Source organism: Hakea prostrata, chromosome 3 (genome assembly GCF_041222555.1).
Source record: "Hakea prostrata isolate BN-2017 chromosome 3, UWA_Hpros_2, whole genome shotgun sequence".
NCBI classification, from domain to species: domain Eukaryota; kingdom Viridiplantae; phylum Streptophyta; class Magnoliopsida; order Proteales; family Proteaceae; genus Hakea; species Hakea prostrata.
This window is the reverse complement of record NC_142602.1, coordinates 41491001-41514676: the sequence shown is the minus strand read 5'-3', so window position 1 is coordinate 41514676 and position 23676 is coordinate 41491001. Positions and strand designations below refer to the sequence as shown.

General features: G+C 38.7%; 1 protein-coding gene across 1 annotated transcript; it reads right to left on the bottom strand.

Annotated features, from left to right (window-relative positions):
• Positions 1-6631: 6631 nt before the first annotated feature.
• On the bottom strand, positions 6632-21372 carry LOC149022244 (uncharacterized). Its single transcript, XM_089147578.1, has 8 exons — positions 20994-21372; positions 15524-15769; positions 11497-11626; positions 11106-11244; positions 8626-10411; positions 7932-8137; positions 6886-7519; positions 6632-6822 (listed from the first exon to the last, which is right to left on the bottom strand). The coding sequence occupies exons 1-8, from the start codon at positions 21370-21372 to the stop codon at positions 6632-6634; spliced, it is 3711 nt and encodes a 1236-aa protein (XP_089003704.1).
• Between the last annotated feature and the right edge of the window lie 2304 nt (positions 21373-23676).

The following is a 23676-nucleotide window of genomic DNA, read 5'->3' as shown; positions in this document are numbered from 1 at the left end:
GATCCAACAAGCTGCTATGGAATATGTTCGCCAGTGTGACAATTGTCAAGTCCATGCTACAGTATCCAAACGCCCAGCGGAAACCATGACTTCAATTCTAGATTCCATCCCTTTTGCGATGTGGGGAATTGATATTATGGGCAAATTCACCAAGGCGTCAGGCGGACGTGAATATCTGATAGTAGCAATTGATTACTTCACAAAATGGGTTGAAGCCAGTGCCCTGGCAACAATCACTAAGAGAAAAGTGGAGAAGTTTGTGCTTGAATCGATCATATATCGCTTTGGGATTCCAAAGATAATTATCACTGATCACTGTACTCAATTTGATTGTCCACAATTTGAGCAATTTTGTGGAACTTACATGATCGAGCATCGTATGTCATCAGTGGCATACCCCCAGAGCAATGGACAAGTAGAGGTTACTAACCGAACGCTGCTTGAGGGGATAAAGAGAAGACTTGAGGCCGATAAAGCCTTATGGGTCGAAGAATTGCATAATGTACTGTGGGCCTACTGAACTACGGTTCGAACACCCACAGGAGAAACTCCATTCAGGTTGGCTTATGGATCCGAAGCATTGGCACCTGTGGAAGTAATGGCGGGAAAATTGCAGGACAAAGAGTTCGAAGAAAAAGCGAACGAGCAAGGATTGCTTGATAGTTTTGATTTGTTGGATGAAGTTCGGGCAAAGGCAATAGCACGAACTCAACATTATCAAAGAAGGATAGCGTCACATAATAATACCCGAGTAAAGAATCGTCAGTACCTAGCGGGAGATTTGGTATTGAGAAATACCTTAGCTTCAGATCCACACCATCAAAGAAAATTGGACCCTTCTTGGGAAGGACCATATATGGTTATAAAACCAGTCGGTTCGAGAGCTTACAAGCTGAAGAACATGATAACCCAGAAAGAGTTGGATCGTTTGTGGAATGCCAGACATCTGAAAAAAATTTATCCTTGAAGATTATCAATTTTGTTTGTGATGTAAGAAATTTCAACTCAATCAATGCAATTTTTGGTTTTCAACAACTATCTTTTGATTGGGGGGCATCATACACCACACTCAAGAACAGATCCAGCTACAAGGCATCGGTTTACAACCCGAGTGAGTTCCTTCAACAAGGCATCGGATGAAAGTCCGAGTGAGTTCCATCTACAAGGCATCGGTTTAAAAACCGAGTGAGTTCCTTCTTAGACTTATTGAATTTCCGAAATGTCTCTAACTAAAGGCATCGGTTTAAAACCCGAGTGAGTTCCTTCTACAAGGCATCGTTTTAAAACCCGAGTGAGTTCCTTCAACAAGGCATCGGAAGAAAATCTGTGTGGGTCCTTCAACACTTATTGAACTTTTTCGGAATTTCTTAAGTCAAGGCATCGGATGAAAGTCCGAGTGAGTTCCTTCCACAAGGCATCGGTTTAAAAACCGAGTGAGTTCCTTCTTAGACTTATTGAATTTCCGAAATGTCTCTAAGTAAAGGCATCGGTTTAAAAATCGAGTGAGTTCCTTCTACAAGGCATCGGTTTAAAACCCGAGTGAGTTATTTCTCAGACTTATTGAATTTCTCCGGAAATGTCTAAGTAAAGGCATCGGTTTAAAACCCGAGTAAGTTCCTTCTTAGACTTATTGAATTTCTCCGGAAATCTCTAAGTAAAGGCATCGGTTTAAACCCCGAGTGAGTTCCTTCTACAAGGCATCGGTTTAAAACCCGAGTGAGTTCCTTCCCAAACTTATTGAATTTCTCCGGAAATCTCTAAGTAAAGGCATTATAAGTTTAACAACCCCCATATTTCTAACCCGAGATCTGTATTCCAGGTCCAAGAACCCGAAGGTCTAGTCGAGTGAACTTGTGGAGTGTCCAGATTGAAGCCCATGATCCATACCCTGGACCCATGGATCTGGATCCATTATCTGAAGAGCCTGCCTTGGCTGGAATTTGGAATTCTGGAAGTCAGGTGTTGTTTGGAGATGTCCGAAATGAATGAAGGTAAGATCTCCCCCATCTCTTCTTTAGGGCTAGGTTTGGCTTGGGTATCAACCCCCTAGTAAAAGCACCCTTGTATGGCAAATTACATGGGGGCGGTTACTAGTGGCGGTCGCTCAACCTAAGCGACCGGCCCAAGCGACCGCCCGGTTTGTTTTCGGGGATTTTACCCTATTTTGCCCCCTAACTTCTATAAAAGGCAACCTCCGTCTAATTAACGAATACTTTATTCGTGGTTTCTTATTTGGGAGGTTAGACGGCTGCGGGGAAGATCCGAAAGAGTCTCTGGAGTACTGACAGTGACTTGGAAGATCAGTTCTTTCCTTCTCTGACTCTCTGGCGTGAGGTGTTGAATTAATCCTTCGTTCTTTACTCTCTTTGTCCGTTAAATTAGTATTAACCAGTTTTCCCTCGTCTTTGTGATTACCCCCTTGGATATTTTAACTCTCTATTTAATCTACTTGAGATGGAATAACCGTAAACGAAACCCTATTTCTGTGAGAAGGTTAATCCAATCAAGGGGAGGGTTATGGGTAATCTATTGATGGTAATGGTTAGTTTTCCCTCACCCTTTTGTCTTAGGGTGTGTTTGATTCGAGACTTAGGTCAAGATTACTCGAAATCCGGATTGAAATTGAGTAATCGAAGGCCTGAGTTTCGGATTGAAACTCAATGTTTTTGGGGCGGTCACTAGTGGCGGTCGCTCAACCTAAGCGACCGGCCCAAGCGACCGGCCGGTAAATAGAGACCAAATGGTTTTTGGTTCTGATTCAAATTGATTCATTTAACTTATGTGCTACTATAACCCTGTATATAGGTAACTACTGTTTGAAAGAAAAGTCATATAATTGTTATCGGATTTCATTTTACGGACAATCTTATTATATGCAGGTAAGGAAAATTCATCCTATCTCTTGAATAGACTTATAATATGTTAATCTAGTATATATTTGAAATCATATTTCTTTACATATGTTGTTGTTTATATGTTTTGTATAGAAATCATATTACTTTACTGCTGTTTGTCTTACTTATATATATATATATATATTGTATTGATTATGGATGTTATGGATTGATGGTAGTTGGTATATGGTTCTGATAGATGAGGTATCTATTTTGGGATATCTTGGCTAGGGATATCAGGAGGATGTGGAATGGGACACATGCCTGCTGATGTCTCCAGCACTGTCTTTACTATTTGATGGCATTATTTAGGTAGAGTCTAGATTTCATGGTTAGGTACCCCACATGCTACTACCCTTTCTGTAGGGGGATTGAAACCGAGTGACCCGTGATGACAGTGATGTGACTTGGTGGTCCACTGTTAGTCGTATAAATGGTAGGGTTGCATATGTTAGGGTTGGGCTCATGGATGTCCAAGGATCGGACCGGGTGTCGTGAGGAATCATGAGAGCATTCGCCCCAATAATATGTGGATGACCATAGGGTTAAGGAGTGGAGTCCAACAGAGGTATCCAGTCCGTGAGGATTCTCTCTCCTAGGTTGCGAAGGATACTGAACCGAGTTGGTTGGTGCCATAGGGGATGCATCTAGACTTCATGTAGACATGTAACCAATATGACCTTGCATTGAATTAGAAACCCCGACATGCGCCAGTACTCATTACCAACAGTCGTGGTAAGAGAGTGTTGACTTAACCCCCAGCCATGGAATTGAGAGCCAGGTGTGGACTTTCCCTTTTTCCCAGGATCCCTACAGAGGTAGCCAGTCCTTGCCAGCTCAGAGTGATGAGACTTACTGATGGGTGTCGAATCCACCAAAGATACTCCTTATCTCAACTAAATTTGTATTAGTAGTGAGTAGGGTCGAATCCACAGAAATTGGTGAAGATTTATCCTTTGATAAAAATTGGGGAGTTTTGAATCAACAAATTAAATAAAAATAAACGAATGCAGTAGTTAACAAGAAAATTAGAATAATAAAAACTTTCGATCAAGATTCAACTTCAGAATTGATTCCCTCAATTGATCATTGACTTAAAAAATAAAAACTTTAATTTCGGGTAGATTGGTTATGGTCATTGAGGATCAGTCCTCTAACAACCAATCTTTCCCTACTTTATTGATAACCTTTGGATCTGTCCTTTGAGTTATTCCCTAATTAATAAACATAACCTTTGGATCTGTCTTTTGAGTTATGTCTATTAATCGCATTAAAAATTGAAAGACCCAATCCCTAGTCAATAAACCCGGAAAAGCCTTGTTTATTTAAACTAGGATATACATTCTCATAGCAAACTCTCCAGGGCATTAATTACCCATTCGAGAATGCTATTTGTCACTTATATAAGAATTGACTGAGTATTGTATTAATCATAAAACAACAGGCCTCTTGTCTAAGGATTAATACAATAACATAATAAATATAGAAAACACATAAATACCTGAGAATTAAAGAAAACTGATAATCCAAAGTCTCACAATTGGTGAAAATCAAACTTCCATTAATCTTGATCGAAAGCTAGATTTAGCTAGACATGTAAAAGAAAAACAAAGAAATAAAAATAGAAAACATTATGCCGTTCTTCCTCAGAACTGTGGCTTCCTCTTGTTGTAGCTTGTGTGTGCTCTTCAATCTTTGAAAATGCGTTCCTTCTTATAGAGGATTCCTGCCAATTCTGCATTCTTTCCAAATCTGTTATTTCCATCGTTCGCTTTGGCAATGCAATTCTTCCCAATTCAGTTGTTTCATTTCTTCATCTTTGCCAATGCAATGGTTTCCAATTTAGTCCCTTTCCAATTCAGCTTCTTCCTTAAATGTCTGATCGCAAGAGAGAACGAAATATTTGCTTGCTGAATTAAGACTTTTTACGAAAATCCTTCCGATTTGGGCAAGATCAAACCTCTAGCTTTGGACATATTCAAATCTTCCATCTTAATTTGGGTGTGATTCTTTGATTAATTTAAAAATGTGCCAATATGGTTCTAACCATTCTTTTTATAGATTTGATATCCGAATGCTATAATCTGTCCATATCCAAATAAAACAACCAATTAGTCTCATTAAAATATAAAGGATTTGATATAATATTAATGCAATTAAATGACCTATCAAATTCCCCCACACTTAAACCATTGCTTGTCCTCAAGCATTATTTTAAAAATTCTTTTCTTCTAAGATTTCAAAAATATATTGAATTTCAACTAAGACTCAACAATTTCAACTAAACTTCATCAATCGACATGAATGAACTAGTTTCAATAAATCATCAGATTCAAGATGCATCAAGATCCAATACCCTCTCATTTGGATTCACTCTATACACTCAATGTTTAAGGGTAACAAAGTCACTCAAATCAATAACAGAAGGATAATTACCATATGCTTGTAAAGAAATCACACCTTCACCACTAAGCATTGAATTAAACACATACATCCAAAGGTCTTTAATAGGTTGTAATGAGGCTTTAGGTAGGGTATGGAAAAACAAGAAAACTGGGATAAAATGAAACCAAAGGAATGAGTTGAGTCACAATAATATGTCATAATCAATTTTTTTTTTCAGGTTCTCAAAAACTTATAGAAGCCATAAAGCAAAAAGGCAAAACATTATGCACTGAAAAAAAAAAAAAAGTATTTCTCTCAATGATATTATTTCCCAAACAACTGATTCTTCTTCTTCTTCTTTTCTTTTTTTTTTTTTTTTTTTTTCTTTTTTCGTTTTTTCATTTTTTTTTTTTTCTCGATGCACTTTAAGTAAAAGATGCATTAAGTTTGACAGTACTTGCCTTTTCCTTCTCACTATTAATTGATATTTCATATCAGTAACTCAACCATCCTTCGATTTGGGTTCAATAGAATGAAAAGAACAAAAAAGGTTAATGAGGTTTATACAGTGGTATGTTATCAAAAGAAAAGGTCAAGGCTCAAAGTGGGCTCCTAGAGATAATAATCAAGGATAGGCTATCAAAAGAAAGCTAAAAAGTGGTAAATCCTAGGTGCCCTTGTCATTTGTATGCATTTAATCCAATTATATGATTTCAGCATGCAAAACTAAACAAGTTCTAGAAGTATCCAACCATAAAAGATTATCACTCAATCAAGAAAATCAGAGCAAAACTAATGATATATGCTCTTAGGTTCAAAATCTCACAAAAATTGTTTGTGTATATGAATCTTTATCATCTTTTCCTCTAAATCAGAAATTAAAACAATCTTTCATTAGCATGTGATTTCAAAGAATTTAATTGATCATGATTCACCAAAATTGAATTCAACCTGTAAATATTAGTCATGCATTCCATTGAACTCATAGAAAATGAAACATCATTAAAAAGAATTTCAGAAAATTCCACCCACAAAAAGTATAAATATGTGATCCCCTCCCCCCACACTTAAATTTAACAATGTCCCCATTGTCATAGAAATAAGAGAATCTAGGAATACTCCCCTCATATATAGAACAGTGGACGGAAGCTGAGCAATCAAGCGGAAGGTGAAGAGTTAAAAAAAACTGGTTGTCAGAAAAGGAAAAAAAAATTAAATTAAGATTTCTAACAATAATAAAAAATAAAAAAAGTAATTAATGAAATCAATAAAAAAAAAATTAAAGTAAAGAAAATTGGGTTGCCTCCCATTAGCGCCTTCATTTAACGTCTTTGGCTAGACCTGGTGCATTTTCATTCCTTGTATTCTAGAATACCAAGCTCAATTTCAACATTATGCACTTGAAAACCTTCATAAAAAGGTTTTAACCGATGACCATTAACCTTGAAAATTTTATTAGTCTCAAAACTTTGGATTTCAACTGCACCATGAGAGAAGACATTAGTAACGACAAAAGGTCCTAACCATCTAGAACGCAGTTTTCCTGGAAACAATTTCAATCTAGATTGGTAGAGCAAAAATTTTTGACCAATTGTAAAATTCTTACCTCGCAATTGCTGATCATGGAAAGCCTTTGTTTTATCTTTGTAAATCCTTGAACTCTCATAAGCTTCATTGCGAATTTCTTCCAACTCTTGTAACTGAAGCTTTCGTTGTTCTCCAACTTTGTCCATTTCCATATTGCATTGTTTTACAGCCCAAAATGCCCTATGCTCCATCTCGACGGGAAGATGACAAGCTTTCCCAAACACTAAACGGTAAGGAGACATACCTATAGGTGTTTTGTAGGCTGTCCGATAGGCCCACAATGCATCATTAAGTCTTAAACTCCAATCTTTTCGATTTGGATTTACCGTTTTCTCAAGAATGGACTTGACTTCTCGGTTTGACACCTCAGCTTGCCCACTTGTTTGTGGATGGTATGCAGTGGAAACACGATGAGTGACATTATACTTGCGGAACAATGCTTCAATCACTTTATTGCAGAAATGAGTGCCTCTATCACTAATCATTGCCTTGGGTGTGCCAAATCTGACAAAAATCTGTGACTTGACAAAATCCACAACCACTTTAGAATCATTAGTTTGGGTAGCTTTAGCCTCCACCCATTTAGAGACATAATCCACAGCAAGAATTATATAAAAAATTGCCAAAAGAATTAGGAAAAGGACCCATGAAATCTATACCCCAGACATCAAAAATTTCACAAATAAGTATAGGGATAAGGGGTAATTGATCTCTATGTCCTAAGTTCCCAGTTTTTTGACAACGCTCACATGATTTACAAAACCTATATGCATCATGAAACAAATTTGGCCAATATAACCCACATTCTAGAACTTTTCGAGCTGTTCTTTTTTGACCAAAATGTCCACCACAAGCATATGAATGACAGAATTGTAAGATGGATGATATTTCTTGTTGATGGACACATCTGCGAATAATTAAATCCGAACAATGCTTCCAAAGGTAAGGATCGTCCCACACATAATATTTGGCATCACTTTTTATTTTATCTTTTTGAGCTCTAGATAAATCCTTAGTTAGAGTTTTAGTAACTAAATAGTTAACTATATCTGCATACCAAGGAACCTCATTAAGGAAAAAGAGATGCTCATCTGGGAAATTGTCTTGTAGTGGAGATGAGTCTTCACTTGAAATCAATCTACTCAAGTGGTCGGCAACTAAATTTTCTGCACCTTTCTTGTCACGAATCTCCAAATCAAATTCTTGTAACAAGAGTATCCAACGGATCAGCCTCGGTTTTGCTTCTTTCTTTGAAAACAAATATTTTAGAGCTGCATGATCAGAGTAAATAACAATTTTAGTACCCAATAAATAAGAACGGAATTTTTCTAAAGCAAATACAATAGCTAAAAGTTCTTTTTCCGTTGTTGAACAATTGCATTGTGCACTGTCAAGAGTTCTTGAAGCATAATAAATGACGTGAGACTCTTCCAAATTTTTGTCCAAGAATAGCTCTTATTGCATAGTTACTTGCGTCACACATGATTTCAAAAGGGTGGTTCCAATCTGGTAATCTGATGATGGGGGCTGAAATCAACTTGTCTTTTAAAATGTCAAAAGCTTCCTTGCACGCTTTATCAAAGTCAAATGCTACATCCTTTTGCAATAGTCTGCACAAAGGTTGTGTGATTTTGGAGAAGTTCTTGATAAAGCGACGATAAAATCCTGCATGCCCCAAAAAAGAACGAATCTCCCGTACGATTCTGAGGATAAGGCAATGATTTTATAATATCAATTTTTGACTTATCAACCTCTATACCTTTTGCAGAAACGATATGTCCAAGAATAAGTCCTTGATCTACCATAAAGTGACATTTTTCATAATTCAAAACAAGATTAGCTTCTATACATCTCTGCAGCACTTTTGTTAGGTTAGTTAGACATATATCAAAAGAATCACCATAGACTGTAAAATCATCCATAAACACTTCTATGATGTTCTCAACATACTCAGAATAAATACTAACCGTACATCTCTGGAATGTAGCAGGCGCATTGCAAAGTCCAAATGGCATCCGTCGGTAAGCAAAAGTACCAAAAGGACATGTAAATGTGGTTTTCTCTTGATCCTCTGGTGCAACCAGAACTTGATGAAAACCTGAAAAACCATCCAAACAACAATAATGAGATTTTCCCGCTAACCGTTCAAGCATTTGATCAATAAATGGGAGAGGAAAATGATCCTTCCTAGTTGATGCATTCAATTTACGATAATCTATACAAACTCTCCATCCGTTCTGGATTCGGGTGGGCACCAACTCACCATTCTCATTTTGAATCACAGTGATGCCAGTTTTCTTTGGAACTATCTGAACTGGACTTACCCATTTGCTATTTGAGATTGGATAGATCATACCTGCATCAAGGAGTTTTAAAATTTCCTTTTTCACTACCTCCATCATAGGTGGGTTCAAACGGCGTTGAGGTTGCCTAGAAGGTTTACAATTCTCTTCAAGTAGGATTTTGTGCATACATGTTGAGGGACTTAAAGCTTTTATGTCCGCTATGGTCCATCCCATAGCCTCCTTATATTCCCGAAGCACTCTAAGCAATCTCTCTTCTTCTAATGCATTCAGCTTACTTGAAATAATTATGGGGAGACTTTTATTATCACCCAAGAATGCATATTTTAAATGATCTGGCAATGTTTTGAGTTCCAACTTGGGGGCTTGCACAATAGAGGGTAAAAGTTTTGTGTTAGAAATAGGAAGATTAGCAAAAGGAACATCAACCCTCATAGGTCTAAGTGACTCTAATTCAAAAATAGTATTTTGCAATTCATCCTCTATTGCAAACTCTTCTTTTGCAAGCTGCACTTCTTCAAGAGTTAAACCATTACTAAGTGCAATTTTTAACTTGTCTTCATCACAAAAATTAAATGTTTTTTGAGCTAGAGTGTCAATGGCATCAAAAGCATAAACAGCATATACATCATTAGGATATCTCATGGAAGCATATATATTAAATTTAATGATCTCGCCATCAAACTCCATTGTTAATGTTCCATCATGCACATCGATTTTAGTTCTAGCAGTTTTCAAAAAAGGTCTCCCCAATAAAATCAAACTTGAATTAGGAGAATAGTCTTCTTCCATATCAAGTACATAAAAATCTGCAGGAAAAACTAATCCATTTACTTGAACTAAAACATCTTCTAACACTCCTTCAGAATAAACATTTGATCTATCAACCAATTGAATTATTACGCCAGTATTCTTTAAAGGTCCAACATTCAAAGATTTATAAACTGATAAAGGCATAACATTAATAGAAGCACCCAAATCACACATGGCCTTCTCAACTTTCACATTACCTATTTTACAAGGAATGACAAACATACCTGGATCTTTGCACTTTGAAGGTAATTTCTTTTGTAACACAGCTGAGACATTCTCCCCCACACTTATTTTCTCATTGCCTTGCAACTTTCTCTTATTAGTACATAATTCCTTAAGAAATTTCGCATAGCGAGGAATTTGTTTGATAGTATCAATTAAAGGAATATTTACCTCAACTTTGCGAAATGTCTCAAGAATTTCTTTTTCCTTTTCAAGTTTTTTTGATTGAGAAAGTCTTGTTAGAAATGGAGGGGGTGTTACCTTAGGGCTTACATGTTGTACAGGAGGTGTTACTTCTTTTTCTGTCTCCTCTCTTAAATTTGAGTGATAAGCAATGGGTCTCTAACTCTTTGCCACTTCTCAATATCATGGCACTCACATTTTGCTTTGGATTAATAATTGTTTGTGAGGGCAATTTTCCTTGATTCTCAAGCTTACTTACTAAAGATGCGAGTTGACTGATTTGACTCTCCAAGTTCTGAATACTTGCTCTTGTATCCTGTTGGAATTGATGAGAACTAACAGCAAGAGATTCAACTAATTGTTCAAGAGACTTACCTTGCTTAGGAACTTATTGATATTGTGGATCAGACTGCCTAGGCTGATATTGTTGTTGGAAATTGTTAGCTCTAGGCCCATAACTCAGATTTGGGTGATCCTTCCATCCTGAATTGTATATGTTTGAGTATGGATCATATCTTCTTTGTGGTGGACCTGGGAATCCTCCAACAATATTGGCATGTTCATGATTCTCATCTTGAAGTGTTGGGCATGCATCTGTGGCATGATTTGTTTTGAAGCAAATACCACAAGCCTTCACTTGTTAGATATTTCCTACAACCAATTTTTCCACAACAGAAGTTAGATTATCCAAACGTTGGTCAATGGAAGAGACACTTACCTCATTAACTTTTCTTGGTGGATCATCCCGTCTAGTCCCAAATTGTTGAGTGTTGGCAGACATATTAGAAATTAAATTTCTTAACTCAGTAGGGGTTTTATGTACTAACGCACCTCCACTAGCAGCATCAATCATATTCCTATTCATGTTAGATAACCCTTCATAAAAATATTGAATTAGAAGTTGGTCAGAAATTTGAAGTTGGGGACAACTAGCACACAATTGCTTAAATATTTCCCAATATTCATGAAGAGTTTCTCCATGATATTGTCGGATCCCACATATATCTTTCCTTATAGTAGCAGCCCGCGAGGTAGGAAAAAACTTTTCAAGAAACTGCCTTTTCATCTCAATCCAGGTGGTTATTGAACAAGAAGGTAAGTAGTATAACCAATCTTTAGCTTTTTCAGACAAAGAAAATGGAAAGGCTCGTAACTTGATTTGTTCATCGGTTACACCATGTGGCCTCATTGTGGAGCACACCACATGGAACTCCTTGAGATGTTTATGAGGATCTTCACCTGCAAGACCACGGAAAGTGGGGAGTAAATGAATCAAACCAGATTTTAATTCAAAAGCAACCTCAATATTTGGATATTCAATACATAATGGTTGTTGGTTCAAATCTGGCATGGCTAAATCTTTTAAGGTCCTCTCATTAATATTATTAACATCCATGATTTCTTCTTCAACCCCAAATAATCCAATTAAATCAATACTAGAAGATGAAGATGATGATACTCCCTGAAAATGTTGTTTGGTTTCCTTCCTCAATCTACGGACTGTTTTCTCAATCTCAGGATCAAATTGAAGTTCACCTGTACGAATGGATCGAGGCATAAAACAAACAACCAAGAGATTAAGGGAAAAAATAAAAATAAAAATAAAAATAAAACAAAGCAAAAGGAATAAATCTAAAAGAACCAATCCCCGGCAACGGCGCAAAAATTTGATGGGTGTCGAATCCACCAAAGATACTCCTTATCTCAACTAAATTTGTATTAGTAGTGAGTAGGGTCAAATCCACAGAAATTGGTGAAGATTTATCCTTTGATAAAAATTGGGGAGTTTTGAATCAACAAATTAAATAAAAATAAATGAATGCAGTAGTTAACAAGAAAATTAGAATAATAAAAACTTTCGATCAAGATTCAACTTCAGAATTGATTCTCTCAATTGATCATTGACTTAAAAAATAAAAACTTTAATTTCGGGTAGATTGGTTATGGTCATTGAGGATCAGTCCTCTAACAACCAATCTTTCCCTACTTTATTGATAACCTTTGGATCTGTCCTTTGAGTTATTCCCTAATTAATAAACATAACCTTTGGATCTGTCCTTTGAGTTATGTCTATTAATCGCATTAAAAATTGAAAGACCCAATCCCTAGTCAATAAACCCGGAAAAGCCTTGTTTATTTAAACTATGATTTACATTCTCATAGCAAACTCTCCAAGGCATTAATTACCCATTCAAGAATGCTATTTGTCACTTATATAAGAATTAACTGAGTATTGTATTAATCATAAAACAACAGGCCTCTTGTCTAAGGCTTAATACAATAACATAATAAATATAGAAAACGCATAAATACCTGAGAATTAAAGAAAACTGATAATCCAAAGTCTCACAATTGGTGAAAATCAAACTTCCATTAATCTTGATCGAAAGCTAGATTTAGCTAGACATGTAAAAGAAAAACAAAGAAATGAAAATAGAAAACATTATGCCGTTCTTCCTCAAAACTGTGGCTTCCTCTTGTTGTAGCTTGTGTGTGCTCTTCAATCTCTGAAAATGCGTTCCTTCTTATAGAGGATTCCTGCCAATTCTGCATTCTTTCCAAATCTGTTATTTCCATCGTTCGCTTTGGCAATGCAATTCTTCCCAATTCAGTTGTTTCATTTCTTCATCTTTGCCAATGCAATGGTTTCCAATTTAGTCCCTTTCCAATTCAGCTTCTTCCTTAGATGTCTGATCGCAAGAAAGAACGAAATATTTGCTAGCTGAATTAAGACATTTTACGAAAATCCTTCCGATTTGGGCAAGATCAAACCTCTAGCTTTGGACATAATCAAATCTTCCATCTTAATTTGGGTGTGATTCTTTGATTTGATTTAAAAATGTGCCAATATGGTTCTAACCATTCTTTTAATAGATTTGATATCCGAATGCTATAATATGTCCATATCCAAATAAAACAACCAATAGTCTCATTAAAATATAAAGGATTTGATATAATATTAATGCAATTAAATGACCTATCACTTACCCAGAGGAGGGCTGGTGTATAACTTAAAGCATGTCAACTATTAGAGACCTGTATAGTTAGAAATCATAGTATCATTCATGTTTTGCATTCACTTATATTATTCATGTATCTTGGCATTATTGGATATATTGATGGGATGTTGATTGTTTCTTACTGAGTTCTTTAGAACTCACGTCTTTATTTTGTATTGTTTATTAGCCTACATAGAAGAAAGAACTTTACAGGAAGATGGACTGGTTTCCTATGAAGGAACCATCCCGTATGAAGAAGATGTGGCACCGTCAGTGGGAGATGGAAATAGCATGTGCGGGAGCTCCTGTAGCTGCATGGAGTGCGCTTATCGCACCTATTGATGATCAAAGGCGGAGGGTGGTCAGAAAGTTTGCTCGGCGAATAGAGTTGAATTGGAGAACACTTACCTTGAGATCCATGAAAAACACTTTTTAGATTTAGAAAAGGAAACTGGGAAGAAATTGATATAACCTTTTTGTTTACTTCCGCTAAAACCTTTATTCCATTTTATTCACTATTTCTTTCCTTTATTTATTGACATTGGAGTATTTTGGACTCCTGTAATTCATTTAATTCAGTTATTGAATATTCTTTGCTCTTGATTATCTTTATTTGTCTTAAATATTGTTGATAGACTAAAACCTTGGATCTTGTGACGGATCACACCCACGGGTTGCCGGGCGGGTAACTGAGACCGACGGGTGGGGTGTGAGAATAAGACCTACTGCAACAATGACTCAAACGACTAGCAAAGTTCAAAGATGAAGTTCAATTCTTTATTAAAAGACCAGAAGAGGCCAACCTTTACAACCAACATAAAACTTGTTGGGGTACAATCTTCGCTTGGTCAAAATGAGAAAGACATCATCGAAAAGTTACAAGATTGAAAGAGCTTTTCCAGAAGTAATACAGAGTCAGGAAGCAACAGAAATTCAGGAAGAAGGAGAATAGAGTCGAAAAAAACCATGTTATCAAAATCCTCTGCAATTCCATACTCTTTATCCAGCTTGACCGGAAGAAGTCTGATTTTTGATGAAACCTGCGCTCAGGCCAATTTCTTCATAACTGAATCCTTGGAGAGGAGCATAAACAGGAGAATCCTCGAGATAATGCATAATATCTGGATCCGAAGGCGGAGGGTTGATCTTATCCTTGGTCCAGTCAGGAAAAGGAAGACCCAGCTTGGCAAACACTTTAGGATGACAATTAGCGCTGTAGGGAGTCATATCAAAATGAGGATCTTTCCTTAGTATTGATTCCCATACTTCGTTCTCGCCATCCTGGTATGCCTGCAAGTTATAAGCATTCAGCATGTCAACACAGGGCTTACTGCGTAAATACTTGAAGATGCAGGCTCTGCGAACGTCAGTTGGAAGGGATTCGGGCAAGGGAATGACAGCTTGCCTTTGAGGTAACGCTTCAGATCCTTTGGCCCCTGACTTTCCTGCTTCTCGCTCCAATCACCGGATCTTCTCCCTGGCATCATCCAAGTCTGAACGGAGATGCTCAATCAAAGAGTAATTTTCTCATGCAACCTCCCAAGCTAATTTCCTAAGGCGAGCAATCTCAGCATCTTTGGCTTTGGAGTCTTCCCGAAGCCTGGAAACTTCATTACTCAGTTTACTGAGTCTAGAGGCTGCTTCCACTTGGTTGTGGAAGTTCCCAGTGAGACTCCTGCAAACGACTTCCGAGTTAGTCAGGAGCAAAAGAATAACCTTCAGCATCAAAAGATAATGAAGAAAAACTTACATCACCAGTGACTTCATAAAGTCATCGTCTGGAAGTTTTGAAAGAACTCTGCTCTGGCTAGGCATTTGAGCAGCAGTGCACCACTCCAATGCTTTGTCAAACTTGTTTGACACTAATTCAGACTTCCTCGAAGGAGGAGAAGGATGAGCTACATCAAGAGAAGGATGAGCTGCATCCTCCACCAACCGACGACGCTTCTTAGTGGCAAATCCTCCGGCTCCAAAGAAGGAGAGGAAGAGGATGCCAAACAAGCTCTAGAGTTGGAAATAGAAGCAGCACCTACTGGGACCGCACCTTCATCAGATGCCAAGATAGTTGCCTCTGATGTCCGAAGAGTCTCCTTCGATGAGGCCCGAATGGTCTCTCTAGCAGGGGCATCAACAGCACCATCAGCGACGGAGTAATCAAGATCTTCCTTGGAAGACCGAGAGATCTCTTTAGGCGGAGGGAGCGTAGGAGAAGCATCAGTAGAAACCTGTGGGAATCGACCTGAAGATTCACCAACAGCAGTCTCCTTACGCTTAGAAGATTCACTAGATGCAATCACCTCATTGGCCACAACCTTCGTCGATGCTGGGATAGTCTTCTTGCAGAACTTCGCCCTAATAAAGCTCAGATCAATTCTGGGAGGCACTGCAAGTACAAAAAAAGTAGTATCAGTACGAAAATCCAACAACATACAGAAAAAAGGGATGTTGGTGCAACCTAGAGGTGTCACGCCCTCCCAGCCGGTACCCTATCTGGCATACCCGAGAGTGTGATCCACAGCCCGAAGATTAGGTATCGAGTGATCAACCTCCCACATAAACAATAACATAATCATGAACAATCATAATAAAAATGCGGAAGATAAACCATAGATCCAATAAAGAAAGAATGAATCATAAATGAATCAGAATAATAGATATAATCAGAGTGTCAAACAGATAAGTAAAGTGAGGCAAAAATCCCACTTTACAACCAGCGGAAAAGTAGCTCTAAAAGAATAAACTAGACAAAATCTAATCCCAGTAGCAAGTACATTGGGTAACTAAATTGTTCTCCACTTTATAGACAACATCCTTATAAGTGTAAATCTCATAAATGGCACAAGGACGCTTCCACTCAATGGTCGGACTAAGCATCGTACGGAGCATAACCACTCGCGGGATCTTCAGAGTAATTGTGGTAACCGCAATCACCTTCCTGGAGATATGCCTCTTCGCCTTGCGCTTCTTCATAGGGACCGTCATAATACTCGGTACTGCGGGATAGTCTAACAAACATTGTACAATAAAGGAATGAGTTTCAAAGAAACTCGGTAAAGGCGATTAAAATCCATAATAACATAAATGGCGAGGATTCGGGAACAATCATAAATGCAATATGATATCGGACAAGCAATGAATGAATGAATCTAACTCTATGTATGCTGGTCTCTATTGGCGGACATGCTTTAAGTCATAGCACCGTACTTCTTTAGGAAAGTCCACTCACATCCTCAACCATTTAAGATATCTTGGATTCTCTCACGGATCATTTCACCGGTCTTGAGCAGCCGATTGGTAATGGGTCCTTCATCCCTCGGGACAAACCTTGGCGGGGGGTTAAGTCAACACACTCTCTCACAACCATTTGGTATAAATCTTGGCGCATGTCGGGGTAAAAACCTAGCCAAATGCAAGTCTTCTACTTAGTTACATCAAGTCGGATCCGGATACGTCCATTCCTCGTCCCCGACGATCCTTTCCGGTATCCTTCACACTAGAGTCCTCATAGTCCCCGACTACGGACTCATCAACCCTATTGATCATCCACATATGGTAAACGGGAAGCTCTCACGTCCTCTCACGGGTTGGTTACCGGTCTTAAGCGCCCGTGAGCCCAAGTCTAACCATATGCAACCCTACCAATAAATGGCCCCCACAATGTGATTCCTATCCTCTCACGGGTTGGTTACCGGTCTTGAGCGCCCATGAATCCCCATTGCTACCACGGGTCGTTCGGTCTCAATACCCCTCCGATTAGGGTCTGACATAACAGGACATCCTAGCCAAACACTACTAGACAATCCTAGATATGTCATCCAACAATTTAGGAAGGTGTCCAGAGGGCATCTCCGGAAACATCCCATAATATTCCCGTAGTAGTCCAAGGACAGAAGTGTCAAAAGGACACCTCTCCTTTCCAAACCATACTTAAGCATACACATGCATCAATTCATATCATCACATATATGGTAACTTCATATATGGAAAGAAATCAATAATTACAATCACTTGTATAACATTGGTAAGTAAATCATACATGAATCAATTCAATATGAATAAGTAATGCTACTGTAATCAAAGTTATGCAACAGTAGTTTATCATTGTAAGAATCTAATTTAGGAATCATATCAATGATATTCAAATATAGAAACTAGATTCATGCTATCTATGTAATTAAGGAAATAACCATCCTTACCTTTTATAACTCGCAAAGGAATCCTAAGAAATCAAGTAAGATCTTGGCAAACTTGAGAAGAAGGTCCTAAACAAGTATATACAACATATTAGGAAAGATCCCTAATAGAAAAGATACCAAAACATCCAACACAGACCAATTCTGGAGTTGCTGTATTCATTGGTCGAGTAGATTGGTGATTGGCCCGATCGACCAATCAATCGACCAATGCAGACAAGATAAGCCTAAAAAAAACAGAGTTTTAAGATATGAAATCCGAATTTGGTGGTTCAAAAGGGTACTAATCAAGGGGTAAACTACATCAGTAGTATTCTAACATATAGGGGACCTCAAAACACCAATCAAATCAAGATATCAAGATCCAAATTAGGAAACAAAAAGTTACCATAATTAGATCAACCATGGATCTTGATGAATTCGAAATAGAAATCAAAGACAAGAACAATAGGAGGATGGATCTTTGCTTCAGGTAATGGTATCATGAAAACATACTTAGATCTTCAAGGAACAAGGCTTAGAAGCATAAATCTAAATAAGGAAATAAAACCTACCATATATGTAACTACCATGCTTCATGAAGAACACATAGTATGGTAGAAGAGAACAACTAGAAATTGATAGATTATGGATCATGGAAGGAAAACACAGTAATTAACTACTAACATGATCAATCATAGAATATCCAAAGAGATCAGAATTCAAATCAGATGTTTAACAAGATTAGATCATGGTTTGATCATGATTCCTTCAAAAGCTTGCAATGATCTTGGTTAAGATCATTGTTCTAGCCTCAAATCCTTAGGATGATCATGAGAACATGTTCAGAGATGTTTGCAACAGAGAATGCAGCATCTCTTCTACTGTCTCAACTCAAAAAGGAAAGAAAAACAAAGATGGAGGAGAAGAAGAGAGAGTAGACATACCTTTTGATGCAAAAAGAAGAGTTTCGACGAAGATCCGTCAAGAAAACACCAAGGATGCAAGGGAGATGACTTGCAGAGGTCTTTGGTTCGTTCCAGAGAGTTTGGAGGCAGCAAATACGAAGTGGACTCGAGATTTGACTTAAATAGAGCAAGAACAACCTAATTGCCAAAGACAGCACTCATTGGTCGAGTGGATTGGTCGACTGGCCCAGTCGACCAATCAGTCGACCAATGCTGACAGCAAGACCAAAACAGGGAATTGAAGGCCCAGATCAAATCCAATCCTAAAGGGGTTTGGCACACAAGTCAAGTGACTTACCTAATAGGTAGAAATGCCTTCAAACCAAGATAGAGAGCACTCCAAGTCCATCAACTAATCAGATCTTCATCAAGATTCAGTTTCCATAAATAGAACTTCATCATCAACTTTCATGGATTCAAAGCCAGACACCAAGTCCTCCACTGGGATGGCCCAAAGCTGACTTCTTACTTTACTTCGGGTCACTGGACCTACAAATAACAAGGTTCCCGGGTCAAGGTTAGAGCTGGGTTTTACAAGAGGGGGGGTGATTAGGTTGTACCTAGTGGTTTATACCAATTTTCTGGTTTAGTTGCAATTTCAAAATGAGTTGACAGTTTAAGATGAAATCTAATGACAAACAACAATCACAAACACAGAATTTATAGTGGTTCGACTCTACGAGTCTACGTCCACTCCTCTCTTAGTCTCAAGAGAGTATTTCCACTAACGGATCTCTTTCAATACAGTGGGTAGAGAAACAAACCCTTACAATCTTCGTTTCAGGGCAAGAGTACCCTTTACAATCTTCGTTCACGGACAAGAGTATCCAATACAATCTTCGTTTACGGACAAAAGTATCCAATACAATGAATTCTAATCAACCTAGACTAGAATTAAAATAACCAATTCACAATACAAAAAGTATTAGATGTTACCTATCAAAAGAGAGTAACCCTTTACCCTTTGAGTGCAAGTGATGTAATGAATGAACCAAGAGTCAATATACTTCAGCGGTTTCAATAACTCCAGACTTTGCTTTAGTGAAAGCTTCAACTTTGGAATATCCCTCAAAGTTAACCGGAGTTGGGAGGACAGCAAAAATGCTAAAATCACCAAAACTTTGCTTTTTCACTTGTGAGTGAATATGTGCTAGATGGGGGAGAAGGATGATTCTCAAATGGGGATGGTTGGGCTTTTATAGACCCCAAGTTACTGCTTTCCCCATTTCCCCAACGGACATAAAATCTTTGCAAGATTTTGTTCCAGACGGACGTCCATCTGCCCAGACGGTCATCCGTCTCAAAGGTATCCGTTACAAACAGCTGTAGAACATATTCTCTTTAAACTAGCTGTTATAGTCAAATCCGGGCAGACGGACGACGGACGGCTCCGTCTGCCCGGTTTGGCTCGAGACGGGCATCCGTCTGCCAGACGGAAATTCCGTCTGGCCTTCTGTTGTTTCTGAGAAACAGAGTTATGAAAACAGACGGACGTCCATCTGCTCAGACGGACATCCGTCTGAGCTCTGTTTTTCTAAACAACTTTGGGCTGGGATATGGCTTGGATTTTTAGATCGTTTTGACAATCCTAAGCGCTATACACCTTACTAACACGTCCTAGGTCACTCTAGTAACATGGATTACATATTATGGATGTATTTACATGTGTGTGTATGCAAAGGTGTCCTAAGCCCTGATTTAGCCTAAGTCTTGATCTTTGACTTGATCTTGATCAGTGATCTTGATGCTCTCCTCTTGACTTTGGTTCTTTGTCTAAGATGGTTTGATCTTGAGCTTGACTCTCCGGAATTTTCTTTGAACCGGATATTTACATCGAGATTCTCTGCAGTGATGAGCTGGACAAAAAACATATCTTTATGGAAACATTAGTAGAGTGTTTGTCATCATCAAAACTGATTGGAGACTGATGTGGCAAATGCTGACTTGGCATTTTCCAACAATCTCCCCCTTTTTGATGATGACAAACGTGCAAGGGATAAAATGATATAAATCGTAAAACATTTCCATTTATGTATTTGGATGATTATATAAGCATGAAGTGTGCTTATTACTCTTAGTAAGCATCATATAATCCATCATATGTATTTCCAATCTTCATTTTATGTAAACCAAATCTTTTAACTAAAAGGGTTTACGGGCTGTATTTCTCCCCCTTTGTCAGAAACAAAAAGGAGGAAAAAGAGCAGGGCATGCTCCCCCTACTTATGAAACTCCCCCTAAACAGGAGGATCCCGCTGTTATCACTGGCAAGAAAACATGAAATAAGAAGAGAGAAGAGACAGACAGATGCATAGAATATTAGAATTAAGGTAAACAAAAGTAAACATAATGTGTTAGCAACCGAGAAAGGTTATAACAGCAGCAAATGTTCATCCAAACAGTAGGAAAAAAACAGAAACAGAAACCCAAAAAGAAATTAAACATGGCAGCTAGTCAGTAGCGTCACGGCCGCCCTCATCATCTGCACTCCCATCATCATTCCCACTACCACTACCACTGCCACTGCCACTTCCTTCAATGTCGTCAGCGTCCTCATCGCTTTCCTCGGCACCGTCCTCATCGTCATCGGCGCCTTCAGATTCGGCGACTCTTGGTGACGGGAGAGGGGGAATCTGAAGGTGAGTCATCATATGGTGTATCATGATTGTTTGATGAGCAATCATGCTATCACTAGTATCCAAGCGATGGCTGATGGAGTCAAAGCGGGTGTCGAAGTGCTGTTGCATATTAGTGAGGCGCGAATCAAGGGCTTGAAACCGGAAGGCAGTGGAGGAAGAGTAGGAAGAAGGCTGTTGTGGTCCAGCTGAAGTGCCCTCGACATCCATGGGTTGAGAGGTGCTCTTTCGGCGGGCTTGGGCAGCAGTGCGCTTGCGGGAGGGAACAAGCCTTTGTTGTCTATCCGGGAGGCAGGTGGAGTAGGGTCCTCATTTTTAAAGCTAACGTTGAAGTGTCTGAATATTTTGGTGAGGAGACTACCATAAGGAAGACATTTGTTCCCGATCCACACTGATTGGATCATGTAGGAAAGAATGGCATATGGGAGGCAGAGAGGAACATGATGAATTATGCAATAGGTAACATATGTTTGAAAGGAAGTAATGTCTGAACGATATCCCTTTTTAGGGATGACGTTGCGTTGAGTGATCTTGCTTACAACCTTAGCTTGTTCAGTGAACATCGTTTCTTGAATGTCCACGTGGTAGCGAGGAGGGGTCTCAGGTGGAAGAAGGCTTTGGTAGACAGTATCTATCTGGACATCGGGGTATCTTTGTAGGTCCAAAAACGAAGAGCACCCTCTGTGGAGAGCTGAAAAATTTGGTAAAAAGAGGGGATAGTGAGAGTGATGTCCACTCCTTTGACATAGGAGGTGACTGTGAGGTTCTCATTGGTTCCCGCATGCCGAAGATTTGCATAGAAGTGATTGACCAAGCGGGCATAGGTGATTTCCTCAACATGAAGCATAGACTCCCAACCTAGGGCTTCAAACATGTCCTTGATGGGAAACTTGGAGAAGGCATCAAGGTCAACAGTGGAGCCTTGTTCTATGCTACGGGCAGCAACTCTAGGGTACATGCGTTGAGCCTTTGCATCACGAAACCATTTGTCGAGCCTAGGGGGCTCGCAGGAGGTGGGTGTCGGGAAGAGCGAGGAGGATGGGTGCTAGAGGTGGAGGCACCACCGCGGACGGACGGATGCTTACGGCGAGGCATGGGATATCTGTTGAAAAACAAGATAACAACAAGTATAAGAAAAAGTACACTACACAGAGAATGGGTGAAGTGGGATAAAACAAAAGATGGAGCCCTAAGGGCATGTAATCTTCATAGGTGTGAAGATTGTAGGTTGTTTGTACTCAATTTGAGACTTGTTTTAACCAATAAGTATTCCATAGAATATGGTTTCAACAAGGAGCTCAGAGTAACGAAGTGAACACAAAGATAGACCGAAAGATAGAGGAGGAGAGCCAAGAAAAAAAAAAAAAACAGGGGAATTTTAAGGCTTGAAAATACCAAAGCTGGAAACGAAAAACAATGCTATAAAGAGAAAAAAAAAAAGAAAGAAGGAAAAATGCATAAGAAGGGTCAATAAGAGAGTGCAAGCATACTATGGAGTTGCAGTATGACAGCATGTTAATGACCAAACAATAAACGAAAAAAACATTGAACTCATGGGACAACCATAAAAATAAGAGACAAACAAGCCAAAAATCGAATAAACATCTCATACATATAGAGTATGTGATAGATCAATTGTGAGAAAAATAGAAAGATAAAGAAATTTGAAAAGTTACCAACAGAGATGCACACAAGGAGGAAGTCGTGAGTTGCGCAAGAGAGAGAGATGGTGCTGCTGGAAGGTGTGTCGTTTGCAAGGTGTTGGAGGGTTTAAGAAGGAAGGTGAAGGAGAGATATGGGGAAGGAGAGAAATTAGGGATTTGAAACCGTTTGAGTAGAGGAAGGAGAGAAGTGAGGGATTTGAAAAAAAATATCATCGCGGAGAGGGTTTTAAAAAAGCAGACGGATGTCCGGCTGAACCACACGGGCGTCCGTCTGTTTTACGAGTCTGTGTATTTGTGAACACAGTGAGCCAGACGGGAATCCGTCTGGACTCTGTAGTCAGACAGACGTCCGTCTTGGCAGGCGGACGACCGTCTGAAGTGCTGAACTACCCATTTGAGAAGATGGAGTTTGAGAGCGAATAGAGTGGATTAAGCTACTCTGAGAGATCAAGTAACCCCAATTCTCGTCGTAGGTCAACAAAGTGGTCTTCACTGAGGGGTTTTGTGAAAATATCGGCTAATTGATGGTTTGTATCAATGAATTCAAGAATGACTTCATTCTTTTGGATACAATCTCTAAGAAAATGATGTCAAATGTCAATATGCTTGGCTCGGGAGTGAAGCACAGGATTTTTGCTTAGATTGATGGCACTAGTGCTATCACACTTTATGGGACATTTGTGGAGTTGAATCTTGTAATCAAGCAAGGTTTGTTTCATCCAAATGACTTGTGCACAGCATTTTCCAGCTGCAATGTACTCTGCCTCTGTTGTTGATAGAGCAAACACGTTTTGTTTCTTGCTGAACCATGACACTAGGCAGGGTCCAAGTAGATGACATGTACCGCTTG

Bases quoted from the DNA above. Each gene is read 5' to 3' on its own strand.
- LOC149022244 (XM_089147578.1), bottom strand. From the start codon at position 21,372: ATGGATGTCGAGGGCACTTCAGCTGGACCACAACAGCCTTCTTCCTAC. The intron at 11,627-15,523 runs GTGCTGTTGATG...GTGGTCTTGCAG, and splicing joins TGATTACTCCGTCGCTGATG to GTGAAGATCCTCATAAACAT. The intron at 7,520-7,931 runs GTTCCTTGGTAT...TCTGGGGTATAG, and splicing joins ATCTCTTTTTCCTTAATGAG to ATTTCATGGGTCCTTTTCCT.